At 43.1% G+C, this 23,094-nt stretch overlaps 1 protein-coding gene across 5 annotated transcripts in view; it reads right to left on the reverse strand.

Moving 5' to 3' along the window:
* The window catches only part of LOC145915865 (agrin-like), a 53,352-nt gene that overhangs the window by 4,758 nt on the left and 25,500 nt on the right, over window positions 1–23,094 (reverse strand). For 3 of the 5 annotated variants that reach the window (XM_083002759.1, XM_083002758.1, XM_083002757.1), the window contains 35 exons: window positions 19,581–19,820; window positions 18,952–19,129; window positions 18,548–18,612; window positions 18,252–18,483; window positions 17,755–17,933; window positions 16,834–17,076; window positions 16,135–16,282; window positions 15,811–15,887; window positions 15,311–15,393; window positions 14,730–14,853; window positions 14,188–14,317; window positions 13,744–13,865; window positions 13,531–13,611; window positions 13,097–13,261; window positions 12,542–12,694; window positions 12,002–12,132; window positions 11,003–11,108; window positions 10,340–10,726; window positions 9,877–9,953; window positions 9,423–9,513; window positions 8,690–8,817; window positions 8,115–8,331; window positions 5,341–5,445; window positions 4,695–4,733; window positions 4,492–4,521; window positions 4,249–4,287; window positions 3,675–3,870; window positions 3,060–3,168; window positions 2,738–2,847; window positions 2,456–2,572; window positions 2,030–2,151; window positions 1,534–1,686; window positions 1,011–1,145; window positions 622–745; window positions 400–511 (listed from right to left, as the gene is read on the reverse strand). In XM_083002759.1, the coding sequence (XP_082858885.1) occupies window positions 400–511; window positions 622–745; window positions 1,011–1,145; window positions 1,534–1,686; window positions 2,030–2,151; window positions 2,456–2,572; window positions 2,738–2,847; window positions 3,060–3,168; window positions 3,675–3,870; window positions 4,249–4,287; window positions 4,492–4,521; window positions 4,695–4,733; window positions 5,341–5,445; window positions 8,115–8,331; window positions 8,690–8,817; window positions 9,423–9,513; window positions 9,877–9,953; window positions 10,340–10,726; window positions 11,003–11,108; window positions 12,002–12,132; window positions 12,542–12,694; window positions 13,097–13,261; window positions 13,531–13,611; window positions 13,744–13,865; window positions 14,188–14,317; window positions 14,730–14,853; window positions 15,311–15,393; window positions 15,811–15,887; window positions 16,135–16,282; window positions 16,834–17,076; window positions 17,755–17,933; window positions 18,252–18,483; window positions 18,548–18,612; window positions 18,952–19,129; window positions 19,581–19,820 (4,748 nt within the window). The remainder of the gene's footprint in view (window positions 1–399; window positions 512–621; window positions 746–1,010; window positions 1,146–1,533; window positions 1,687–2,029; window positions 2,152–2,455; window positions 2,573–2,737; window positions 2,848–3,059; window positions 3,169–3,674; window positions 3,871–4,248; window positions 4,288–4,491; window positions 4,522–4,694; window positions 4,734–5,340; window positions 5,446–8,114; window positions 8,332–8,689; window positions 8,818–9,422; window positions 9,514–9,876; window positions 9,954–10,339; window positions 10,727–11,002; window positions 11,109–12,001; window positions 12,133–12,541; window positions 12,695–13,096; window positions 13,262–13,530; window positions 13,612–13,743; window positions 13,866–14,187; window positions 14,318–14,729; window positions 14,854–15,310; window positions 15,394–15,810; window positions 15,888–16,134; window positions 16,283–16,833; window positions 17,077–17,754; window positions 17,934–18,251; window positions 18,484–18,547; window positions 18,613–18,951; window positions 19,130–19,580; window positions 19,821–23,094) is intronic. The other 2 variants (XM_083002760.1, XM_083002761.1) reach the window with 2 other exon arrangements.

Consider the following 23,094-nt stretch of genomic DNA (forward strand, 5'->3'; position numbering starts at 1 on the left):
TATTTCCAATACCACTTCCGCTAGCGTGCAAAACGGAAGGTAAAAAAGTTTAGCTTGGAAGAAAACTATGCACCTTTACCAAAAACACAGCACTGCGAATATATTTTACGACATAGACCCTTTTGGGAACAACACATGTTTTGAAGGTACGACGTTAACATGCATTAAACAAAAGACGTGAATGTCAACAACGGACAAGCGACAGGCAAGGTTACCTTGTTTTTAGCGGTCGTGCGCGCTTTCTAAATTAAATAGGCAACAATTTATTAAGTTATCACACTGGTAATGGAGCCACCAGCATACGTTGGCGGGACAGTATGTGTGAGCTGGATAGCGCGGGTTTGAATCCCGGTTCGGCCGAAACAAGCGACGTCACGGACAAAATGAACTGAAGCTTACCGGGGAGACACCTTTTGCGGGTTGGCCGTTGTCGACTCTCATTTCTCCATGTCTGTTGTCACGGGACAGGCGTGCCACGTGCCACTCATTCATGGTGATCGGGAAAGAGCTCCTGAAGACACGTGTCAAGTTGCAACATGCCACCAAAATGTATTTACACAACGAATGCTTTTCTGATTCAAGTTAAGTACTTGAGTCATGCTGATTGTCAATTTCACACACCTTATTTTAGCCATGCCCTGCCCCAGGTCGTACATGAATACGAGATAACCGTCTTTAACGTTGAGTGCAACGAAATCTCTCTTAGTTCTTGTTGTCTTCTTTTGTTCGTTGTAGAATAACAAGCCTGCGTACAGGAAGGAAGAATTACCACAACACCAGTATGATTTCTATGTATTCGTGGAGCGGCTGATCCAAATTAACATCATGTAACAATAAACCTAGACCAGCCACGACATTTTGTTAAACTGATGATGGCATGAGTTGTTGCCAAAAGGCCTCGAATATTCTGCGACCGGCCTTGTTGTTCTGACAACCAGAGTGATCCATTCTATTTCTGACAATTCTCGAAGGACATATCAAAATGCAGTGGTAAGTATAAACTTTATTACCGTTCGGTTGACTCGTATAGAAGAGGACTTCGACAGTCATAGACGCAGCCACATCACTTCCAAGTGGGTCAAACTGGAGGTAGGAATCTTCCGCGAAGGCTGGCATGAAGCTGGGTCCACCGACGCGCGCCTCGGCTGAAAGAATACGAGAAACGTAAATAAATATTTTTTTTGCGGTAGATTTCCTATAAAATGGCTGCATGAATTATGATGGTATTTGTTTTTTAGGCCTAAGACCTTCAGGTAAACGGTTGTGCATAAGTTCGTTAAGTAATGGACGCAAGCTAGAATCTCAACGGGAGCTAACGCGTTTTTCAAATCTGTTGCGATACGTCGTCGATCACAAGGCAGATATTCTACAGATACTTATACCATGTAGTCTCAACGGTGGTATAAGTATCCTAAACACGTATAACAAACAAAAGCTTTCATTTCAATACCGGGTTCTGTTTACAAAACTATGTATTAAGTTTCTCCACTGTATGTACGCAAAACTTCGAAATAGGATTAGGAAGCTCCTTACCGCCCATACAGAGCGACCCAGACCGCCCTGGGGGACAAAGGCAGGTGTATCCATCGCCATTGTCGCTTGGTACGCAGGTAGCCATGTCGTGGCACTGGTGGGTGATACAGGGGTCAATCCGTTTCTTGGTAACCGGTCTCTCGCACGTTGGGCCTGCGTTGTAAAAACCGGGCTAATATTCGTGGCAAGAAATCACAGAAAGTTTTGTTGACTTAATGAATTAATGGAGCTGTTTTGGGATTTGTGCAGCTTAAAGTTCTACTGGACTTCCACGAAAAAAGAATGACATGTGATCAGCGTTGGTGAGATGTGATTTTCCTTCTAAATCTTGTACAGTAACGATACTTGGACGTAATTACTTTGAGAGACTTTTAGTAGAAGTAGAATTTTGACATTGACACTTTGAAACACTACGTTTTCGCGAAGTCTTCATGTTTTAAATGCAGCCTCTAAGTACCTCCCTGATACTGCAGCAAGCTGAAAATCAAAATCTTACCTTCGAATAGTCCCTTGCACTCGCACTTATTTGTAAAAACTTCGGATTGTTTTGTGATGAAACAATTTGCTGCGTTGCGGCACTTGTTCGGAAAGCAAGGCGACGATCCACATTCGGCGATTCTGCAACAACACGAATGACCAAGGGTTACCTCCGTTTACGTCCGCATTTTATCGAAGATCAAAAATTCACTTAAGAACGTCCCGGCCTGAACCTTCCCTACCATCGGTGGAAGACAACGCTTTTTTTAATTAGGCTGTATAACGTCTGATAACGTCTTGCATATTTGCCTTTTGTACATTTTAATTTTTTTTTATTTTCAACTTTAATGTTCAAAAGATTTCACCAACTGGCCGAAATAGACCGCGTACAGCTTGTATTAAGTTAGACTCGAGCTTCGCCAAGCAACAACAACAGAAGTTATACCTGTGGGCATTAATGCAATTGCGCGAGGACGAACTCAGGACGAGGTTGTCGTTGTCGACGGAAACATTCTGAATGCAGCCTGTCAAACCCTTCTCCACGCCCACCAGGTTGTTAATTCTGCGTGGTAGAAATTGGGTGGATTACACAGTTGTCATAGTTACCACAAACTTACTGAATGAATAGTTATAGCAGTACAAAATATATTCCTTAAATTTTATTAAAAATCGTGTAGGGCGAACGGGGAAGGTTAATATTGCCAATTTCTTACCAGCCGACACTTACCTGCTTTCGTCGACTGCGAGGAATCCTCCCACATAAACATTCGAATCGAGATTCAGACCGCGTTTCAGACCTGGGGAAGTCCCGTGTTCCGGGTTGGTGTCACCATCGACCTGAAACCACAGGAAATTTGTGAATGGATTCGTGTCAGATAAAGACACTCGACGTTACGTGAAAAGTATTTTTCTGCAAAAAAGCGATTGGCAATTTGAAAAGCCAAAAATTGCCAGGGCAAGTTTTGACATTTAGATATCCATTGGTTTGGTGAAATGTCCACCCATAAACCGTTTTAAACTACCAAATGCTCTATATACGGCAATCGAACCTGTAGCATTCCCTCTCTTCTGTTTCGTCTCGCAACAATTCTATGCCATTTTCCGTCATCAAGAGGTCGCCTGCTGCGTAACACCAACGCACCCGAACCCGTATCAAACCTAAACAGACAAGGTCATATTAGATTTCAAATATTGAAAAATTGTGATCTGAAGCATAGACTACAGATGCTGGCCTAGCGATCGCTGTGTAACTTCCGTAATGGAAATATGCACGCAAAAAGCACTAGCTTTTAACAACACGATCAGCCTGACTGTTGTTTGGAATATATATTTCGCTCTGTGGTACGTTTCACGACATTGGATTTAACACATGAAGAAACCTACGCAATTCTACCGATCGTGCTCAAAATATGACAGAGGAAATCATTACAGGGTATGACATTTTGTTTGAATGAATGTACTTTGATACAACAAAAAGATTTAATTAATCTGAATATAAATGCCAAAGCTATTATGCTTCTAATTGAGCAAACGTTTCTAACTCAACTGCACCTGCGTCTACTCAATGAGAAGCTTAATAGCTTTGGCATTCATAACTAGATTGAAATTTTATTTAAACGAATAAAGTTAACAGTTAACATTCTTCAAAACGATGGAAAAGTTACCTGAATTCCAGGTAGCCCTTGTTTATAGCGAGCGAAATAAAATCGCTATCTCTGTTCGTGGTTCCAGCGTAGAAGAGCAAGCCCTCGGAATCGAAGGATCGGAAAATCATCTCGATAGCAGTGGCGGAAACCGTTGCTATGCTGAGAAACTCGGCGTACGAAGCACCCCCAAACTGAGGAATGTTCCATTCAGTGTCTGTGAAATAACAGCGACTTTGTCACAAATTACGTAGTTTTAAGTTTAACTTACACTGAGTATTGCAAGCGATTGTGCGTGAATTATTGTTAAAAAGTAAGTTTGCAGTCAACAGCACCTAAACCCGTAAACAGTTGGTAAACGCCGATTAAACTTACCCGCAGCGTCGCCGAGAAACCAGACTTTAATACACACCGAACTTTCCCTCAAAGAAATAAACGCGCGCAAAAGTAAACACATGCTTGCGAATATATTTTTTCCTATCCTCAACTACAGCGCCTGATCGCAGGCACAAAACAGGTCACTTCTATTGCCTATCTTCGTACGAGGTTAATGAAGAAAATGAGCAAATTTTGGTCAAAGCATCAACACACATACCTTCTTCGTAAGTCGTAATGGTGTCCGGAGATGCAACAACTGTAAGGCAGAAATAACAAGTTCAAGGTGTCTGCCAACAGATAAAACGACCAATGAGCAAAATTAATCAAAAACAACAATAAACTAAACAACTGAAGGGATTTTTGAATAAAACCGTTATATCTCAACCTAGTGCAGTAAGGACATGGTATTATTTTGCTGTGTTTAATGTAAATGTGCAAAGTTTTGACCCACGTAACCCACCTTCCTTGTCCGTTGAAGTTGATGGAGAAGCTACAAAACAAATAGCGGTTTAAAGCACGAGGTACGTCATCATAGCCAACGAAACGCCCCGGGTTCAATTTTTTGTCAATACTTTATCAGAGAAGACCAGTAATGCAATAAAAACAGGTTTACACAGAAACTCGTACACGTTCATAGAGCAAATAAACAACTGATAAACCAACCTCCTCCATGCGCTGATGATGTCTCGGACGATGGGGAAGCTGCAAGACACAAAAGACGGGTTTAAAACAGAAAACAGCTCAAATCCATTTACAAAATGTCGAGCGCTGAGTATTGCGATACAAACGACTGAACCGTTTCGTCTAAGCGTTTGTAAAGTCGTGGCTACAAGACGCAAAAAATGTAACAGAAGTTTGACACATGGAACCAAACAGATGAAGCAGTTGGCGCATGAGAGCGTATATACGGTTATATACAAACACACTGATCTTAAATGGATGCGGTTAGTACACATTGATCGCAGGTTAATATAGGACATACATACAACCATGCGTACTTTACCGTGGTTTAAATTCTCATTTCGGAGAAAGATCCGTAACAGCAAACATTGTTATGCTCAGCAAATCTCACATAGGACAAACACAAACGCCGTGAAACACAACACGGCAGTACTTGTTCGTTTGTTACAAAGTTCCTTATCGTTGTATCAATCATACACACGCGATCAAACGCACGCGCGAAAATCCCAAACTCGCATCAACCAGATTCCGTCGTAAACTCCAATCACGGAGACACGCCCGCGACACACCCATAAAACCGTACATCTCACACATCCAAGGATCAATCAATCACTTCTTGTATACTTACAAGCTCTCTTGTTATCCGGTACGAACCCGCCGAAACCTTCAAGCTCCTCTTCAGCGCCATCCATCGGCGAATAGGGCCAATCGTGTTGGAACATATTTCCTTGCTCTGATACAAACCAAGATGCACATAACACTTTGGGTCGCACTGGTGTGCTTAGACGACCAAAGTCAGCTTGTGGCAAATTTGAGTTTAACTGCTGGCTTTATAAACATGGCCTGCCCTTTCGGCGAGGCCTTTCCTCTGCAGTGGTTAGATATAAGAAACGCCCGACGCCCTATTTGGCTTTACTGCAGCTACTTTGCAAAAATTAAAGTTTTAAAACTGCGTTAAGCGTCTACGAGCAAGTACAAAAAGCTTCTGTAGCATTTGGGCTACTCTACAGGTTACAATAGGAACTTCTACCGCGATTGCTGCGGCCTAAAACTTCGATAAATAGCGGAGAGGGAGCAGTGATGCAGCAGCGAAGGCGAAGCGCATTTTATAGGAATAAGGAAAGGGGGGAAATGGCGGTAACGCTATTGACACCAGCTAGTGAAAAGGTTCGCGAGTTTACGAGGGTGGGGAAAATGTGGAATGGAGCTATGCTTTTTGCGGGGTTGAAGCGGCTACGGGAGCACTACGACGGGCAGCGGGAAATCGACGGATCACGCGGAATCAGGGGAAGATTAATTAGCGGTGCGGGTGATAATTTGGCGGGAGAACGGCGAATGATTGGTGCTTGAATTTCAGGCTGTGCAGGGATTATTGTGAACGCTCGTGCAAATGATTCGCGGTGCGTTGTATGCATATCGATAAATACCTTTGCAGGAATTAAGCACCAGGCGGCAGGGGTTTTGTAATCACTCAAATTTGCCACAGCCCCCTTAGCGTCGAGAAGCTCTATACCTCCGCTCTCGGGCGTCCTCGCGCGGTGCAGTGGGTGGGCGAAGGGACGAGGCGTCCACATGTCTGACATCAGCTACACACACACACTAGGCCACAGACCAAACAAATGACAAAACTGCTAAGGATATCACTACGCTCGATAGCTAGGCCAAGAATTTCATGACAACGTTGAATTAAAGCGCTGGGTGTTCAATATTAGCATACGAAACATGTAATAAATATACGATGATTCCATTCTAAAAAATCTTTCAATCCCAAATGCTCTATTCCATTTTATTAACCTATATTAACGATGACCGCATTATTTACCAGTAGCCTCGTATAACTAACCGAGATCAGTTACAATCAGGTTTGCACACTGCCCGTTCTTGAGAGCGGAGGTTCAATTAAAAGTCATCAGCAGAAACAATCTCAGGCGACTCACGGTAAAACCATCGTTCACCCCATATACGCTACCCAAAACACACAACAGACAAACCAGAAGTTAGAATTAGATCCACACTTGCCGAACTACCGCGCACATTAAGAAACAAGCAATCGCACACAAACGATACCGAAGCATGCTCGGTCAAATCGATTCGGGCGGACGCAAATTAGGTCTATGTAAAGCTATAATGCAAAGCAGAAGCATTAGATGCGGGTTAATTGAAGCCATGCACAAAGCGCAGAAATAAAACCTCTTTCTGCGCTACATTGCGAAATACACTGCACTGGAATTAACTCAGCACGCTTTCTCGCACACACGATGGGGAAAAGACCGACATCAATTTATTGGTCTCTTGTTGCTTTTTTGGGCTAAAATGTTTGATGGTGAAAGCAAAGGAATGATGGAAGGCGAACAATGACACACTCGATTTTGATCCGGGGATGGGCAAAGTTGAATATCGAATCTTGTTGAAAACAAAAGATTCGAAACTCCATCGTTTTTTTGATGGTTTGGTCCCGGAAACTTTTTTCGACTCAATGGAGCAGAAAAAAGTGATTGGATGCTTTGTGGGGAGCATATGTGGCACTGATTCATACAAAGTACGTTTAACCGAAGAAAACCCTCCCATATATGGTGGTTTATCAACATCCAGAACTACAAAAATGCTCTTAAATCTGATTATCTGAATAATATAATTGAGTTTCTTTACCCATCCCGATCAAATGAACAAAACGTGATGAGTGATCATTTGCAGTTGCGGGGAAAAGAACGAATATATAAACGGTAAATAATTATGCGAGTACGGCGGCTTTAGAACGGAGAAGTTAAAGTGCCAGAAAATGCAAAGTTTTCCTACGTGCAAACCACCTGATCGCTCGGGCGCAGGAGCTTTACAAGCCATGGGAATTTACAGGGCGATGATGGCAGAGGCATTGTTACCAAACGTTTGCTATATGCTGAATGTTACAGCGGAGTAATGTGTAACGTTAAAATACTGTACAGGTTAGGTCAAGATCAGTGTTTCCCAAACTTTTTTGTCCGCGGAACCCTGCAAGACTGTTTAGGCTGACATTAAGCCACAAAAACATGATGGCCAATGACCTATAACGAACATGCAGCGTTTTTGCCGAAAACCAGTTAGTGACTCGAGGAACCATCACTAATTTGCGATGGAACCCTGGAGTTCCGCGGAACCCACTTTGGAAATCGCTGGTCTGGATCTTTAACGTGAAGTAATTTATCTTGACCTTTTGCAGGAAGACGTTTTACTAATAAACCAGTTAAATCCTTGTTTCGCTACTGAGCTACGTAACAAGGAAGCGGCACAAAACCGCGGGGCAATAGATTCGGATTCGTTTAAAATACAAGAAACGAGGCAAAAAAGGGAAAAGGCAAAAAAAGTACCGAGCGGGAACTCCCCTAATCCACTACCACCTTTTCGCGTTGTGAGGGCATCAAATACCTGCTGGGGCGAGGGTTTCGAACGAGTAATCTTTGCTCGAGAGACGGTTGAGCGTCGCTTTGATGTTGGACGGTTCGGTGCCCGGGGCGAGACCCAGTTCAAAGTGCACCTTGACCCCCGTTCCGTAAAAGAAGCCGTAATTCTTGCGATCCATTTTCTTGATGCTGAACGTCATGATTTTGCCGTGCAGTTCCTCAGCCTCCGCCAGCTCCATTACCTGCGTATACGTCAACGTATGGTGTTTTTATGTTGCCAGGGTACTAATAACCATTGAGAATTGGCTTCTCTGGGATTTGCTATATGCATTTTTTCTGATTAAGGTCCACCAAGCCCCATGGAGATTAGTCGGAGGCTTTTGAAACCTATAGGGTGCGACCCCACTTGAGTTTCACCGAATGTAATTTTGCAGTCGTAAAACAAATTGTTAACACGTGCAAAAAAAACAAAAAAACACGTACAAAACTTTTCACGTTAATCAGCCTTTGTCAAAACTTCGATGCAGCGCGGACGTCGAAAACGTCACTAGAAACCGATTATTAAACGATAGAAAAGAATATCGACAGTCGACGTCATACCTGGGAGGTGATTAAGGTGTTGTATTCTCCGAAGAGTTCGGATGAAGCGTCCTCCAGTTCTTTTGTGTAGTAAGTCCGCGTATCTCCAGCCTTGTAAAAGTCAGCCGTGCCATTGAACATAAGAGGCGCTGCGATATGGATACAAGCGCAATTGAACATAAAGCGGTCAGAGCTTTGAAAGAGAGTCAGGGTAGGTTTCGTTGGAATTCGTGAGCAGGAGGTCGTGGGTTCGATTCACGAGGCAATCAAAAAGAAGGTAATAAACGACGCCCGACACAATCACGGTGAAATTCCCGAGGCAAGCAACACTTATAACGTACAACGACAAGGGTACGAACGGGCCATGACCGCAAGGCTGTGCATACTTACACTTAGGAAGCAAGGATATGAGGATTTGAATGTGCAGGACATAGCCTGTATGATGTGAATATGTGATAACGATATAATAACGGTATGAGACAAGTAACAAGGTGATACGTCGTGACTGTGCCGTGCTGCTTTCAGAGCACTAATGACTGTGTGTATGATTTGTACGTAATACAACCCTCCCCTTCTCCTTTAGGACAATGCATAGCAGCGGCTGCGTGCGAATATGGCAATAAGCTGGTAACAATATTCGCACATTTGTTTAGTACAGAACAGTTCGTTTATGGAAGGCCTGCAAGAGGCGTTAGGACGCTGGTAGTTGCATCAGGAGAACATAAGCTTAACATTCCAATATAAAGCCAAGTACCTTGCGTTGGTTTTTCACCAATTTCTTCAACCGGTTCGTCTGTGTCATCTGCTTTGACCGTCGTGGTGGCTGCGGTCTCTTCAGTGGAGCTCTGCGACACACAAAGAAACGTTATACCTTGTATATGGAAACCTATGTTGATGGTTAATTCATTTCCATTACGGTTGTACTGGAATTGCTTGAGGTCTTTTGCTGATACTGCTGGACCCATATTCACCTGATTGAAAACTAACAAACATTGAAAATGGGAAAAAAATGGTACAATAAACCATCTCTAGTATTGGTGTTTCCAACATCGATGAACTGAGTCCAAACCCTAAAAACCCAAGCAAACTTTGACCAAAATCAGACGTTCGGGTTGTATCACACACATTTTCCTTATTACAGAAGTTAAATTTGTCATGGTAAAGATGCGCGGTCCACAATCTCGTTAGCTTGACTGTGCATGGGTTACCTGGGAGGCGGAATCACTTTCTTCTTCTCCAGAGCCCTCGTTGCATCCGTCCTCATCATCTCCCATACATCCACTTCCTATTAAAACAATGAAAATTCTCATGGCATGGAATACGAAGAGACAAGAAAAATAAGGATTGTTCCAAATTCAAAAACATACAATATTTTTGGATCGTTGTTGACCGAAAGGTACCACAAAGTAGAAATCTGTGTGCCTGCTAGTGTAAAAGCTAGCGCAGTGCCACAGTCATATAGCTGCACTGATGACACCTCACAGGTCGAAACAGTGTGTACACCCGGTCTGCACCTCTCCATACAATATTTGTTTCAGATTTACTTTCCCGTAACAGACAACAGCTTTCGTAATTTTACTTTACGTGATTGAATGTGGATTAAACCTGTCCGAAAAGCAACCTTCTTTGCACACCGACAAATCCGGTATCAGGTATTCGAATACTACCAACCTGTTTCATCCGTAGTACTTGTTGGAGAAGATTCGATCGTCGTCGATACAGTGCCATCCGTCGCTGGTTCCGGTTCCGAAGACGGTTCCACCTCGGCCGTCGGTACCGCGCTGACCAAGTGTTCCTCATTAACTGTGGATTCAGATAACGGCGTCGTTGTAGTCGGTTCCGGACGGGCCGAAGGATCCATCGAGGTGGTTCCACCTGTGGTCGACTCTGGCTCGGGTTCCGGTGTTGGCTCCGGTCCAGGCGTTGGTTGGGTCTCTGGTTCCGAGGTGGGTTCTGGAGGAACGGGGGCTGCCGTTGTGGTTGTGGTGGTGGCTTTGGTCGTGGTAACTTTAGTTGTTGTTGGCGGAGTAGGGAGTTCCTCCAGGGGCTCGTAATGGTCTGTTAAAGATTGGAAAAACGTTACAACCGATAAGCCATGCGTTGAACAAGTATGGTTGTCAGGCATAATGTAACAAGTAATTATTAATTTTATTTGCCAGCAAAAACAGCCACCAGATAGGAGCCCAGTGTAGAATAAGGCAGCAATTGGTCTCCAGGTTGGTTTGATTTTAACTTTTGACGAAATTATACTTTCATGGGCTAAAGCCTTTAATTTAATGTGAAAAAAAAACAACGGCGATTTACAATTGATCTCTTTTTCACCATGGGTCTTACCTATGCAAGGACCCTCCGATGCCACTTGAACGTCGATCCCTGACTTGCAGGTGATGACGCGCATCTGACACTCGTCAGCGTACGTGATGCCGTTACTTCCACACACCTGCATAAAAATTAGTGAAAATTTACGTGTTGTAAGTCAGTGGAAGGTGCAGCGTTGTACCCGTGATAGGTTTGCGTAAAAAGAAGACACATCTGTGGAGGTTTCTTTGTAATTTAGAAAGTAACGCATGCAGTCGGGAAGAAGCCCAATGAAATGACTGTGGTATCAAATTGTTTTTGCAAGCAAAATAGATGAGTTTGGATTCTTTTTTAAACCGCATCACAATCAAAGAACCAAATCGTTGAAATTAAACCGAAAAATCAAAAGAAAAATTCACAATCATTTGTGCACACGGGAATCGTCGTGGGAATGCAATGCATGTGATTTAAATACTAATTCATCGCAATACTTTCCAATAAAGGTTAGTAACTACTGAGCTAATGAAACTTGGTTGATTGCATGCAACTTGCCTTTTTGCTAACTGAACACTGAAGCGGAAAGCAAAGAATCCATGAAAAAAATCAACAGAGCGAGCGTTAAAACGAGATGCTTTCAAAAAGCCGAAAATTTAAAGCATTTGAAATGATTATTATGATCCGAAGAATTGGTTCGCGACATTCTAAAATCAATACTCATGTGAGATCAAAAAGGTGTTTGGAATTACTGGGAATATAGCACACGGGGTGTATAGGGTGATTCTCGAATGTAATTAAGCGTCTCGAGATACTTGGAAAATAATGATGACACTAATCCCTTTTGGGGACGTGTTTCTTTTCATAAAGGTCTGTTATTTATCTTGTACATAGTACGCTTGGAATATGGATTAGAGGTCTCAAGAATGCTCGAAGGAATATAAAAATCCCGACTGCATTCTCACATAAAGGAATATAAAATGTAGCCAACGAAACAATTGTAATACAACATTTTGTCTAAAGTGCCAGACGTAGACTTACATTGCCGCCATTGAAGGTATTGCAAGTTGCCAGTGTGGGACATCTGCACTCAAACGAGCCGCTTCCGTTATCCACGCACTCCTGTCCGGCCCGACAACTTAAATCACCACAGGAGGTCGGAGTTTGGGTCACTGTGAACAGGTTGTCGTGTGGTTAAATAACAACACTTACAAAATGGACAATGGTTTACACTAAATTAATTCTTTTGTCATTGTCAGACATTGTAATTTTGAAAGACCTGTAGTTTTGGCATAAAAGTTACGTAGATTTTATGTTAACCGACGTTCCGTCTGCCATCTGGCGATACTTCTTCAGTGTCGTGGTTAAACGAAACAATTTGGCAAAAACACGAAATTGTCTTCTTGTTTTTGTGACAAACGTATGGCGAATTCTATTTGCATAGCGAATATATGGCAAATATTCCCAACGCTACAAAATGCTTGGTAAATACTAGCAATTGTGCGAGTAGTATCCAATCAGCGGCAAAGCAAAAGAACTTGGACAGACACAAGCAAGAATTGCGACGGTGGGCGGCAATACCTTGTTCACACAGATCGTTGGTAATCCAAGTTTCCACTCCACCGTTCACACAGTGAGTGCATTTGGTTCCAGACACATTCTCCTTGCACGTACATCTTCCGGTCATCTGGTCGCAGTCGTCCCGAGTGGATCCAAGTGGGTTACAGCGGCAGGCTAAACGCGACAAGAACGTAATGCGATCGTAAGACAGTGCGTAATATCGGAAATTCATACAGAAAGTTACACTGAAAATGATCTCTTAGCTGAATTTAAATGAAAAAATTAGCCGTCGAAAATCATTGAAGATACCACGAAGGGACTTAACTATCGAAAGGTAAGGTATTCGAAGATGTGCAGTTAAAAGGTTTGCTCAATTGTAAAACAAGCAGTTTCGTACATTTATTTATGTAATTTAAGTGATAAATGTTTTTGATTTTTCCTATCAGCATTCTCATACAGACGGAAATCAGAAAAAAAAAAAACGGTATGCTACAAATCGAACCAAAACGTCAAACCCTTTGCAAACATTCCCTCTATTCCAAGGCTGAAACTGCCTTCAAACGCTATTATACTCACCCATGCACCCCGCTATCTGCTTGTTGGCGACGGCGACGAAGTTCCAGTATCCAGGCAGGCACCTGTCGCACTTGAGGCCTCCCACACCAGGTCTACATACACACTGGCCAGTTGTCTGGTTGCAAGTCTTTTCATAGGAACCAAACTCGTTACAGTTGCACTTTTCTAGAAGAAATATTGATGGTTGATTCCAGTTCACAACAATTTGTGAGTTATGCCGGCAGATAGCAAGGATACGTCATTTTTCGGTTCATTTGGCGTTATAGATATGACCTAAAAATGACGATTACAAGAACTTCTGCGGGGACTTGTTAAGCACACAAAAGTGTTATTTTCTAATAGTATACCAGTTTATAATGGCTTGGCGTTCTACAGCCATCAACCTTCCATACTTTCAAATCTATTACACAATGGTTTATATTTAGTCGCATTACCAGGACAACCGGATCGCAGGGGTCCCTTGGCCGGAGTTACGCCGTCTTCGCAGCATTTGTACTGACTCTGGCGGCAAGCGGCTGCAAAAAATACATACGTGTGAACGTTAGTTACCTACACAAAGTAGTACAAGTAAAAACCATAACGGAGCTTCGGGTATCGGATTTTACTGCAGTAAAAATTGACAGGGAATCAATATTATTTTAACAAACCTTCGCAAGATCCTCTTGATGTAATCTTGATCATCTTCTGCTGGTTACACTGCGCCTTCATCAATTCACACGCGTTCCCGTACGTTTTGCCGTCGGATCCGCATATTTTCTCCCCCGGTGGACTATTACACACATTTGTGTTAAGTTTTGGTTGATACAACATGTACAAAGTGCAGTGACATGTTCAAAAAAGTTACGTATTCTAAAAGGTCACCAACACGAATCTCCCAATGTAATTTTTCTGATCAAATGTAACCAAGTATTTGTTAAGGATCTCGCACATGGCGACCTTCACTTTTTTGCGGGAGAATCATGCCAACAGCATGACCTATTTAACAACAAATACACATTCACACTTCAACCCCGCCATTCTTTCCTTGTGAGACCATTAGACACAACATATGCAGAAACAACTCAAAAAACTGTGGTTTATTTGCCACTCACCTGTTTTCACACGAGATGTCGCAGACGCATGAAGTATCCTCGTCGTCCAACGTCGTCACACAAACTGCTCCTAATCTACAGTTGCAACCGTCGTCGGCTCCAGAACCTTCTCCACTGGGAGCTCCGTCGTCTGCGAGTCAATACACAACTATGGATACCGAGTGTTCATTGTGGCGAATTGGTTATGGCATTTGTATGCAGAGCACAATATTTTCGGTTCCCGCAAAGGTACGTATGGTTTACATATGACGCGATTTTTAATGTTACGTTAAGTACCGAGGTGGATACCATATTTAGTAAAACGTTCGATTTTAGGGCACAAATCAGTCGGTTGCTCTTTAATGGCTGTCTATTCAAGGCATGTTTCGTCTAAATAAGCAACACACTAAAATGTTGTTTTAATTTTTTTTACGCTCGCCTGGCAGTTGAACATTGGTGTGCAATCAAACTTTTACATCATATATCATTAAACCACACGTTTAATCAAACACAACTTCAAAAGAGTTGGGTATGAATCATACACCGTACAAGCATGCACTTACCACACTCTCCCGCGTATTGGACAGTGACCTTTCGTCGACTCTTACAAGCGGCAACAACCATTTCACACTCGTTATCGTACGTCACTCCGTCTGTTCCGCACACCGGAGATCGGGCGGCGATACACTGCAAGGTAATGGTGCTTATTTTAAATAGGAGCCGGCATTGAAGTATTGGTGAGTTTATGGTGGCGAGTTGTGGAAATCAAATTAATCCTGTTAAATTATAGAAGTTTTAGCATATATACATAGTTAAAAAAAATATATTTAAATTAACCTGTTCTTCTGGCACAAATAAACATAACTTTTATTCACCGACATTACGCCTGCTGTCCAAGTAGGATTCATCAGTGTAGAAAAATACATGTTCGACTAGCAAAAACTAGGAAGGCGTAGCCAAGCTAACGCGATAGTGGGACGCACAATTTCTTAACTCAAAAAAGCTCTGTTTCAGGGTATCTGGTGTTTGCTCAATGCACATGTTGGAACTAATCTCAAATTAACATAACTTACAACCAAGGTTTTGTCTATACTAGATGTATGGAGCATGGCACAGTACAACAAACAACGTAATGCATTCTCACCTTCGTCGGACAAACGCACACGGCGCCGTTGTTCACCTCGCACTGCTCACCCGGTGCGCAAATTACTCCGTCACATTCGCTCACTGTAAGATATTTGGTTTGTGTGGTTTAGTGTATAAGGCTGGAGCTGGTACAAGCGGTTTTGCTTTGATATATGACTGTGACAGATTGACATGCCTGGTGGGTCAAACCGCATGATTCAAGTAGGACTGAAATAGAATTAACGTGTCCTCTACATAAAGTAATATAATGGCAGCATTTCGGATCAAATGGACTTGACTTTAAATCCTTAAAATTGAATCAGTCCATCCTCAATTTAGAAAAGGGTTTCAAAAAGGGTGCAAAAAGGTTACAACTTGCAATTTTTGCTTAAAAGTTTAAAAGTATTTTGGCCTGAAACTCGATGGTTTAATTCGTTTGTATTCGTTTTGCCACACAAGCAACAATACTATGTAGTACAAATATCAAACGTAAACTTATATGTTGGGTAATACACTTACCACATGGTCCGTCGTGACGAGCTATCACCAAGTCGCCTGACGACAGACAATTATGCCTGTGGACTTCGCAAGCGCTCCTGCAAGTAAGCAATAAGATTTATACATTAACTATTAGACAGTTCGCCAAAGCTGCGACGTTGCTAGTTAACTTATTATTATACAAACATTTTAAACACGACTGTGTCCATAGTCAGTGCAAAGTTGGTAACTCTAACACAGGCTGACTTAATAGATCCAGTTTCGGGCACGCAAATTGTAATCAGAAATGAGCGAAATGTACGCTAAGGATTTTGCATCTAATTATTACAGAATAATTGAACTTACTTGAAAGTTTGTCCGTCTGCAGTACACACTGGCTTGTACACGTCATTACATGTGATGCATTCACACATGGGTTGCCCGTTGAGGACGACACAAGACTGACCTTCACCGTGACATCCGCCCTGGCTCGCGCAAGGGTCAAGAGGAACGCCTAGTCGCAAAGGAAATTATTGAGCTCGGGTTTATGAGCATTCTTCGGTTACCGCTTACCTTCCTTTTCATCCGCAGCGCGGCAGTGCGTAAATTTTTAAAGTTTTTTGGGGAGCGAAATTATGTAGTGGCAATATGAGTATGATGCGCATGCTGGTGAAGTTTGGTAAGCGTGGAGGTGTGAATACAAATGAACATATATGTCACACAGGACGTGGGGATAATTTGGTAATAAAACGGTACGTGGACACGGTCGAGCATGAATATGTTACAACATTTAATAATACAAGTCCAGAGAACATGGTTTACGGGAAAACATAAAAAATACATTAGTTTAATCCGCATAAAATATCTTTCGATTCGTAGTAATTAAGTAAAATCAAGGTAACTTTTAAAAAACATATGGTAAAAAAATTGTTTAACAGTCTGCAAAAACTGGTTTCGCACAAACCTAGTTGGGTTGCAAAACGTATTTATCTTACAGTCTTGATGACTTTCCGCTCTTAAATCCCAATAATGTTGATCAATGCTTTAACATAACACAATGCTTACCTAGGCAAACGTCAATGAAAGTGAGTTGCATTCGACTGTTGCAGGCGTAGCGCCGAGCCGCCTGAATATTAAGGAAAGTGTGGTTGTCGTCGTCGCCGTCCGAGGCCTTCTTGCAGGCGTGGGTTACAGATAAGCGGCCCGGGTCACCCAGGTTGTCGCAGGAACAAGCAGGTCGGAAGCGAGATCCAGATACCGCTATGTTACAACTTGCGCCGTAGCTGCACTGCTCGGTGAGACACACATCTACGGGGGAAAAAGAACGTCGAATGTTTTTGTTCATTTCAAAGTAAAGCAAGCTGTGTGTCTAGTTTGCGAGATAAAGTCAAAATTGTCCGCTTCGGTCTAAGAATGAATTCGTATTACGATTTTAACATCCTAAAAAAAGAAAATTGCAAATTGTCCCAGCGTGCACAACTCATAAGAAAACCCCATAGAACTATGGGAAACTTGCGTGGTTTCTACGCAAGTGATTAACCTGGAGCCCTTGTTTTTTTTAGCATTATGTTCCAATTTGCAATAAGATATCGCCATGCGCGAAGTCTATACAACAGTGTACGCATTTAAAAAAAATTCATATCAAAGTTTTAATAGTTTGCACCAAGAATAATCGGACCGACTTTGATCTCAAAGCAGACACGTTCGAGCTGTCAGCTGCAAGGTGCAATTAATGCACATTCCTCGAGAGGCCGCCATCAATCGACGACATAGCGCCTCGCGCAAGCACTTTACACAGAGGATTAAACCGCTGTGAGAGCGCGCTTCGTCGATCAAAACCACCCGAGCAGCGAAATGATGTAATGCGGGCCTCGGATCAAAGCGACTGAAGAGGGACCTTCACAGACTGCTTGGCAACAGTGCGAAAACAGGCAGAGCCGCGTGGTTAAGACCTATGTTAAGATACCAGCTTTATCTTATACCCACCTTCTACTACAAAGTCGTCAGCCGGATTGCGCGCTGGGGCGAACGAAATGTTCATGGCGCCGACGGTGGTCACCAGAGCGCCATCTACCGAGTCGAAGAGACGATTGTAGACCCAGGCCGTGTTGCTGTCGGATTGGTCGTCCCCTGTGATGACCAACGAACGTGTCGAAGCGTAAGCCCTGAATTAGGGAATGTACATTAAGGGCTGTACAGATTTTTTTCGGTATAAAGAGGTAAAAATCGCCTAAATTTGGAGGGCATTCTTGTTTCATTTGCATCAAATCCAATTTACATTAAATAGCTTTGAGTAAAAACTCCTGCTGAAAAAGACACAATAAACATTTAAAAAAATTCATTTTTATCTTAACTTTAAGTATGCATACACGCGCGAGCACTACACCTTAAAAGACAACGCCGATATCACAAACATTCCATCGAAGTAATATTAAACTTAACACATCGCCAGGCAACAGTACTCTCAATCAAATTAGGCTCACTTGAACAAGAGGATGACGCTCCCCGGCCTCGTCCCTGTCACTTTGAATTCGCCAAGAGTGAGAGCTTCGTCAGAATCGAGATCAGAGTCGAGATTTTTCTGCTGCAGATCCGAATTCACGGTGGTTTCGAGAATTTCGACGAAGTCTTGGAATTCACGCGACTCCGGGTCGCAACCTCCTGGACAGCTGGAATCGGCTTCGATCGCCATCGCGCCGCGAACCGTCGTCATGACTACGAGGTTATAAAACGGACGTTAGAAATGACGTCAGTGGGATGGGAGTGGTTTAAACTATACCTTTTTTAAGTGGACAGAGGCCTTGTTTGATAACCGACAAATTCCGAGCCGTTTCGCATGCTTGTCTGCGAAATCAAGGAACAATGTTTAAAACATACTTTACTGCTATGATACGGTATACAGCGCTACACTTTTTTTATAATTCTTACTTAGGTCAACTCATGCGGTTTCAAAACGACAAAAACACAACTTGCCGACATTTCAAATGCAAAACTTCAAATACAAAAGAAAAAATAATAGGTCAGGACTTTCCTTGAAAAATGTCTCAATTGGCGCATTGGTTGTAAAATGCAAACCCTTAACAACGCTGGTGCATACACTTATAAAAGCCCTGAATACGATACAAACTACTTAAAAACGCACTTTGTGGGGCTTACGAAAAACGCATGAAAACACTTTTTTACCTTTCCATCACACATTTCGAGGCATAGCTATTGCCATCGCTTCCACAAACAACTTGGCCATCATCGACGCACGGTAAAGTACCGCAACATACTGCTACCCCGTCCTCACTGAAAGCACACACCCCTGGGCACGAATTCTCAAACTGCTGAGTTGTGTCGTTGAAAAAATCGCACGGGTCTGAAAAAGCCGACATTAAAAGTGCTACAATCTCCACATTTTCATGGTTGGCAAAGCTGCCACATACATAACGACTATACCATATACGTGAAAATAGGGATAGCTGGGATTAGGTTAAGAATGACTAACTTATATGAAATTTTTCATTTTGATTTTGTTGTACATTTGTGATGATGAACAATTGTGTTTATTTGCCACAGTCGCCTTATTTTGGGTGCGCAGATGTATACCACGTGTGCACGCCGATATTGAAATCAATGCATACTTAGCTTATATTAAATGATTTGGAAACGGTGAGGTCAAAACACTCCAGATTACAAAAACTGCTCGCATCTACTTTTGGGTTTTCGCGTGTTTTGTGGCAGAAAAACACTGAAAGTCATTTTCCACAACCGCGGAATGTTGTATTTGAGACAAATAAATCGGATAACCGCGCGCGCACGTCACTCACTGCAAGGCGCAGACCGCACAACGGTGATTTCAACTCCATCCAAGCAGGCGGTTCGTCGCATGTCGCACTCGGAGCGGTGTGAACGTTGGTCTGACCCGCAGAGAGGAAGAGCTGGCGTCTCGTCGCAGGTCGGACAAACACAAGAGGGCGCACTGGCGCCGTTTGGCTGGATCCTCACGACGCACTCGGCCGAGTTAGCACATTCCACATCCGCGCAAAGGCCTCTGTCGACGACTGGAGCTGTGCAAACAAGAAAAGATTGTTGCGCAATGTTGGTGTATGTAAGGTTGCACAACGGTTCTCCTAAAAATAAATCCTTTGCGTTCCTTAGGAATATTGTCCTGGAACGATGTTTTATGAGGTCAAAAGTCCAAGGCTTTGGGGTTGTCTCGGGCAAGAATGTTCCGGTCGTTTTTGCCCTACTTTGGTATGTCGGCTATTTAAGCGGAAAAGAAGCGCGCTTGTAACGATAGCAGGATTTCAAACGAACGCAAACGAAACATTCGAGTCAGTGAAACTAGAGCGTTATAAAATTGCACACTTGCACACACTGGAAAGTCTAGAAGACAAGCACGGCGCTGGATAGCAAAGCAATCTACCCGACACTACAAAATATTTGTTATTCATGCAAACCCCAAAAAATCACAATTAAAAAAAATCACACTAAAATACATAATACAGTGAACTTAAAACGAAAGGGTCGGCTTTTGGTAGGAGAGCAACAGACATACGGCCAGTGAATAGAAGCTCAACACTACAAATTTCAGTCATCATCATGCCTGTAAAAAGCATGTAAACGCCCATTGAAGAATCCCCTATCACAACCAATAGCCACTCATGTCAGCGTTTTGCTTCCACAGACTTCTGCTTTTATTGACAGACACGAGCGCGACACCGCGAAATTGTTGTTAGTGAAAGCAACAACAAGCATCTCGAATAACCGCCGTTCGGAGGGCGAGTAAACAGCGTACGCAAGGCACAAGGGCGGACCGCGGGGCGGCTAGAATGCCCCTAAAATCGCCCTAAGCGTTTGCTGCGGCACGCGGGATACAACAAAGCAACCCAACTCACTTTGTTTTGGGACCAACAAGAAGCGACCGCGGCGCTCAAACGCAATCTACACAGCAATGGAGACGCCAGCGCAACCCTAAACCAACGCGGGTTTTGGCAACAGCGCTTACATGTTACAGGGCGTAGTGAAAGTGGCAAGCGCCCCTGATAAAGATCCATGCACGGAGCCGACGTTGTTCGAGCGCGACCGACCTGAACCACCCGTTTTTGTTCTAGCTTGCAGGGAAAGCGGGGTAACGAGCCTGCTAAGTGAACTGTAGGTGCGGGCGCTTTGCATGGGGTTAGAAAAACAAGTCCCCCCATCCGTGCAGATTGTGATCTATAGGGTTAGGTTAGGGCGATGAGAATGGGGCGGACGCAACGGTGACAGATTAATACGGTTTAAGTTTGATGTTGACGTGGAAATACAAGACATGTTACATGTATACGTTTTCAGTCTTCACATACTCAATGACTTCAATGGTTTCGTATTTTCAATCGTGATTTTTTTGTACAGAGCTATGGAAATCATGCTCCGTACACCTTAAATCCAGTTCGTCTGTATCACCCAATGACTGCTGATAAGGCAGTAATGTCCCTAAATGTGGCAGTAAACGTTGGTTAGAACTCAGAATCCTTTTAACTTTGGAAAGAAACTAAAATTGACCTTCATTGACCTCGCGAGTATATATTGACCAGATATAACCCAAGCGATAACAGTGGAAAATCAAACCAACGCAATGACCACTTTGTTTTCAGCAGACGTCTGCGTAAGTTTGGGCTTCGACGACAACGGGAAATTAAGCCAAGACACACCCAGGAGTTACAAATTACTCGAGGCCGACACGAAGCGTGACCCCTGACCGAACAGCGGAACCGGGGTCAAAGGTTGATACCCGTAGATCAGCGTTAAAACACAAAAACGAGCAACGGCCGTGAAACCTGAAGAATCTTGCATCCGTTCCAGAGGCGTCTATCTTGCCCATAGATCGCGACACGCCTTTCAAGAGCATTGGACTTGCCCCTTTCGGAGACCCTGCTCCGTGGATCGCTTTACACAGCACGCGCAGCGGTGATCGCCAAGGCAAATCCGCTGTTTATATTGACAAATCCCGCGCTTTTATATCTGACAGGTGCTGTAGGTGGGGTAACTGCGGGAGCTACAATGAATTCGTAGGAAAAGGATACGCGAGTGTACCTTGTGGCAGAGGAAATTGATTGGGTGGAGTTTTCCAACGCGGGTAAATATTTACTCAGGCGTCTGCGTTCAAAAACTCTAGAAAGTCATCGCTTTTAAACCTTTGATATTACCGAGTCGTTTTACTCCATAGAAGTTCGATTACTTTATAATATAACTTCATCACAAAACAGTTTTACCAACAATCGACACCAAATCGCCCGTGACAAATGTTCTTACTGTGAAGCGCCCAACAACCACAGGGCTTACTTTAGGCTTATAATGCCTAGATAGAACAGCAAAGCAAAACTACTATAGCAGCTATTTCGCGGCAGTCCGCCAATTTCCAAGGAGCGGTTTCTGGTAGCGGAGCGTGTAATAGCGCTAAATAGGGGCGTTCCGTCTACTCAACGCAAACCTAATTAGTGGCCATTTAGCGTCGGTATCGCACATACAGGTTCCTGCTTGTTTCGCTGAATTTTCACGGTCGGTCGCTTATTCCGAATATTTCCAAGACACCGGGTTTCCAGAAGTTGTTAACTAATTTCTTAGGAACTGACCTTCCGGCACAATTAAATGTTAAATTTATCCTACCGACGTTTCGCCCGCTTTGTTTTTATATTTATCAAAAGATGCCACTGTCGCGCCTCACGAATAAACACAGGTTGAAATTCTGCTTTTAAATTATAAAAACTGACCATTTTTACACCAGAAGTATTCGCCGAAATCATGGCCACTTGAGCGTGACTGAGCAGATCACGTGACTGCTGACGCAACAAGAAGCGTGGGAAAGGTTGAACAGGATGACGCCACGGGTCGCGCACTACCCTAACAACTTACCGTCAACAATCAATTTTTAGCTGATTTTTAAGCTGCCATTGAGAGCGGCTGAACCACTCACACAAATCGACGGGCGAAATTAACTTGAAGATCGGTCGGAACTCAAGACAAATCACCAAGGAATTATTTCGCAGCGTTTGAAGTCGGATGAATGGGTGGGTGCACAAAAGCTGGTGCGCAGTTGACACAGTGTTAACGCACGGTTCGTTTAACCTTATTTCAATGGTATTTTTTATCCCTTGGAATGAGAACTGCGTCCATTAGAACTAAACCTACATTGCGAAAAAGCTCGACAGAAAAATAAACGTTATATAACGATTTGCTCGGTCAAAGTTTACGGTTATATCTTTCAACATTTGGAATAATGCAGTTTAATTAGGTTTACGTTATACTGCCAACCAAAACTTAAAACCCGCAGTGACGTAACACTCCCGGTTGAACTGCCAA

This window comes from Ascidia mentula, chromosome 1 (assembly GCF_947561715.1).
Source record: "Ascidia mentula chromosome 1, kaAscMent1.1, whole genome shotgun sequence".
NCBI classification, from domain to species: domain Eukaryota; kingdom Metazoa; phylum Chordata; class Ascidiacea; order Phlebobranchia; family Ascidiidae; genus Ascidia; species Ascidia mentula.